Source organism: Myotis davidii, unplaced genomic scaffold (assembly GCF_000327345.1).
Source record: "Myotis davidii unplaced genomic scaffold, ASM32734v1 scaffold211, whole genome shotgun sequence".
Taxonomy (NCBI): Eukaryota; Metazoa; Chordata; class Mammalia; order Chiroptera; family Vespertilionidae; genus Myotis; species Myotis davidii.
This window is the reverse complement of record NW_006282523.1, coordinates 724,963-727,758: the sequence shown is the minus strand read 5'-3', so window position 1 is coordinate 727,758 and position 2,796 is coordinate 724,963. Positions and strand designations below refer to the sequence as shown.

Here is a 2,796-nt window from a genome sequence, read left to right as displayed (position 1 = left end):
GAGGACCGTGTGCCCTCCAGGGTCCCCAGGATGACTGGGCCCTCACCAGTTCCCTTTCTCCCGCCGTCCAGATCCTGAGGCACTTAGAAGCCTCCTGCCGACAGCACGCCGCTGCCCGGAGGCCAGAGGCCGAGCCCAACCCCGCAGCCACGCGTGTGGGCGCGTCAGACCTGCTGACAGACACTGTGCCTTTCACCGGGGGCCCTGCATCTCTCCAGCCTCTGAGTTCCACCCTGCTCTCCCCCAGGGGCCCTGCAGCCCCTCCCGCCCTGGGTGGGTGCCTCCTCCCAGGCCACGGGGACTCCAGGAAGGCCGAGCCCAGACCTGAGCAGGGCCGGTTGGGCTCGGACGCTCCCAATGGAGGACCGGAATCGGGCCCATACCCCAGCGGCTGCCTGAGGGGCCCGGGGGCCAGCAGCGGCCACAAGTCCTTGTTTGCTGGCATGCAGCTGGTGGCCTGCCCCCGCCTGGTGGAGGCTGGGACTGGTACCCAGGAGCCCCCGCAGCCCCCTTGGATGTTGTCACACAGCGTGGCAGCCCCAGAGCCTCCTGGCTCAGAGCCATCAGCTTTCGCCTTCTTGAACTCATGACCTGGACAGTGACTGCACACGGTCCCCTCCGCCCTCAGCCCTGTGTCTGTGTCGGCCTCTCCCTCTCACCCTGAGGCCTTGGTGCGGGGAGCAGCCCAGCCAGGTGAGCGAAGCGCGGACGAGCTTCCAGGAATGAGAGCGGGAGCCACGAACTAGCCAGAACCGTGTGGAGGCGGGGGAAGCAGCTGGCAGGACTCGCAGGGTGGCGGGCGCAGAGCCCCTCCGTGTCTGCAGGCCCAGGGGCTGAGCTCTGGCGAAGGTTGGCAGCCGGCGGGCCTAGGCTGCTGGGCCTCCTGCCTCGGCGCCCCCTGGCCTGGCGCCCTGAACACACTGTCCGGCCGCGCGGTCCCATCTGCAGATGCCGTGGGGCCCCTTGGGGCAGAGGGTCCTGCAGTCTCCCTGCAGGGCAGGGAAGGAGGGGGAGCTGGTGATTGAGCTCAGAGGCCAGACCCCCCTCAAGCTGTCTCATGGGGGGACGTGTCAGGAGGGGGCCAGGTGCAGACAGCCCGACTAGGAGAGGGGGACCTGGGCTAGGAGAGGGGGCTGCCTCGGTTCTCCCCCTCCGCCCAGAGGCTGGCTCTCTAGCCTTGAACTCCTGTGGCCGCAGGGAACCCCACCTGCCTCGCTCTGGGAAACGGGTTGTGTGGATTTGGAACCTGCTTGGATCTCTGTATTTGGGCTCAGAGCCCTCCCTCTGCAGGAGGCCACGGGCAGCCACACACTGGCCCTGCCCGGGCCAGCTCCCTGTGTGACCCCTGTGGGCGCCCTCTGCAGGGGCTGCTTCCAGGACCTTCCTAAATAAACGGTCCTCTCACCAAGTGCTTTCCTTCTTGCGTGTGTGTGCTCACACGTGTGTGTGCGTGTGCGTGCGTGCATGTGTGCACCCGTGTGTGCGCGCGCAAGTGTGCACCCGTGTGTGTATGTGCGTGTGCACGTGCGTATGTTCTAATGGAATAGCCTTACTAAAGGGTGCACTCGGGGGACTTCTCAAGTTAGGGATGGGCGTTATTTCTTCCTTAAATGTTCTGAAGAACTCCCCAGAACTGTCTGAACCTGTAATTTTCGTAATTGCAAGGTTTTTAACTTTGAAATTCAGTCTCTTAAGTAGGTATAGGACTATTGGGGGCATATATTTCTTTGTGAATTCCAGTTGTGTCTTTTAAGGAATCAGTTTCATGAAAGTTGTCAAATTGTCCTTTTATGTTCCATCCTTCATTTCTGATATTGACAATGTTTTCTCTCTTTTTCTTAGTCTGATTAGAAGTTTATTAATATTGAACTTTTCAAGGGACTAACTTCGGCTTTTATTCTTCTGCAGCTTTTGTGTTTCTGCTTCATCGATTTCTGCTTGTACTACCTCAGTGGTGTTTATGTTTTCCAGCTCAGGTGGAAGTTTAGGTGATGCTGTGTCCTAATAAAGAGCACTTTAATGTGTAACTTTCTTCTCTGCTGCTTTGCCTGCATCCCAGGAGCTCTGACTTATTTTTATTCAGTTCAGAATAGTTTCTATCTCACCTGGAGACCTCCTTTTTGTCCAAAGGGTTGTTTAAAGGTATGCTTTCCTTCTATTAATTGATACAGTAATTTAGCATTTTGTATGACTTAAATTTTATTGTCAAAAATTTAAGTTTTTTGCTGAAGTGTGTTTTATGGCCCAGACTATGGTCTGTGTTGGGGAATGGTCCACGTGCACTTGATCTAGAACAGGGGTCCTCAAACTACGGCCCGCAGGCCACATGCAAATACAAATACTGTATTTGTTCCCGTTTTGTTTTTTTACTTCAAAATAAGATATGTGCAGTGTGCATAGGGATTTGTTCATAGTTTTTTTTTAAACTATAGTCCAGCCCTCCAACGGTCTGAGGGACAGTGAACCGGCCCCCTGTTTAAACAGTTTGAGGACCCCTGGTCTAGAACATAGATGAAAAAACCCTTAACAAGATACTATCAAAAAGCAAAAAAAAAAAAAAAAAAAATTAGCAAAAAGAACGCAGCAGTATGTAAAAAGAGTGTAAGTGGGTAATCCATCACGGTAATGGGATTTATCGGGGGTGTGGAAGGCTGGCTTAACACCTGAAAATCGGTCATTCGCCATATTCACACACGAATGAAAAATACGCAGAGAGCAAGAGACAAAATCCACATCCACTCATGAGCAGAAACTCCGCAAAACTAGAAATACAGAGATTTCCGGGGTTGCGGGGGA

General features: G+C 54.4%; 1 protein-coding gene across 1 annotated transcript in view; it reads left to right on the top strand.

The window, feature by feature from the left end:
• ENTHD2 (ENTH domain containing 2) overlaps positions 1 to 1,459 on the top strand; it is a gene marked incomplete at its 5' end in the record, with an annotated part of 19,355 nt that extends 17,896 nt beyond the window's left edge. Inside the window, one exon of the mRNA XM_015559784.1 lies at positions 4 to 1,459. Coding sequence (XP_015415270.1) covers positions 4 to 590 — 587 coding nt within the window. The remainder of the gene's footprint in view (positions 1 to 3) is intronic.
• Positions 1,460 to 2,796: the final 1,337 nt, after the last annotated feature.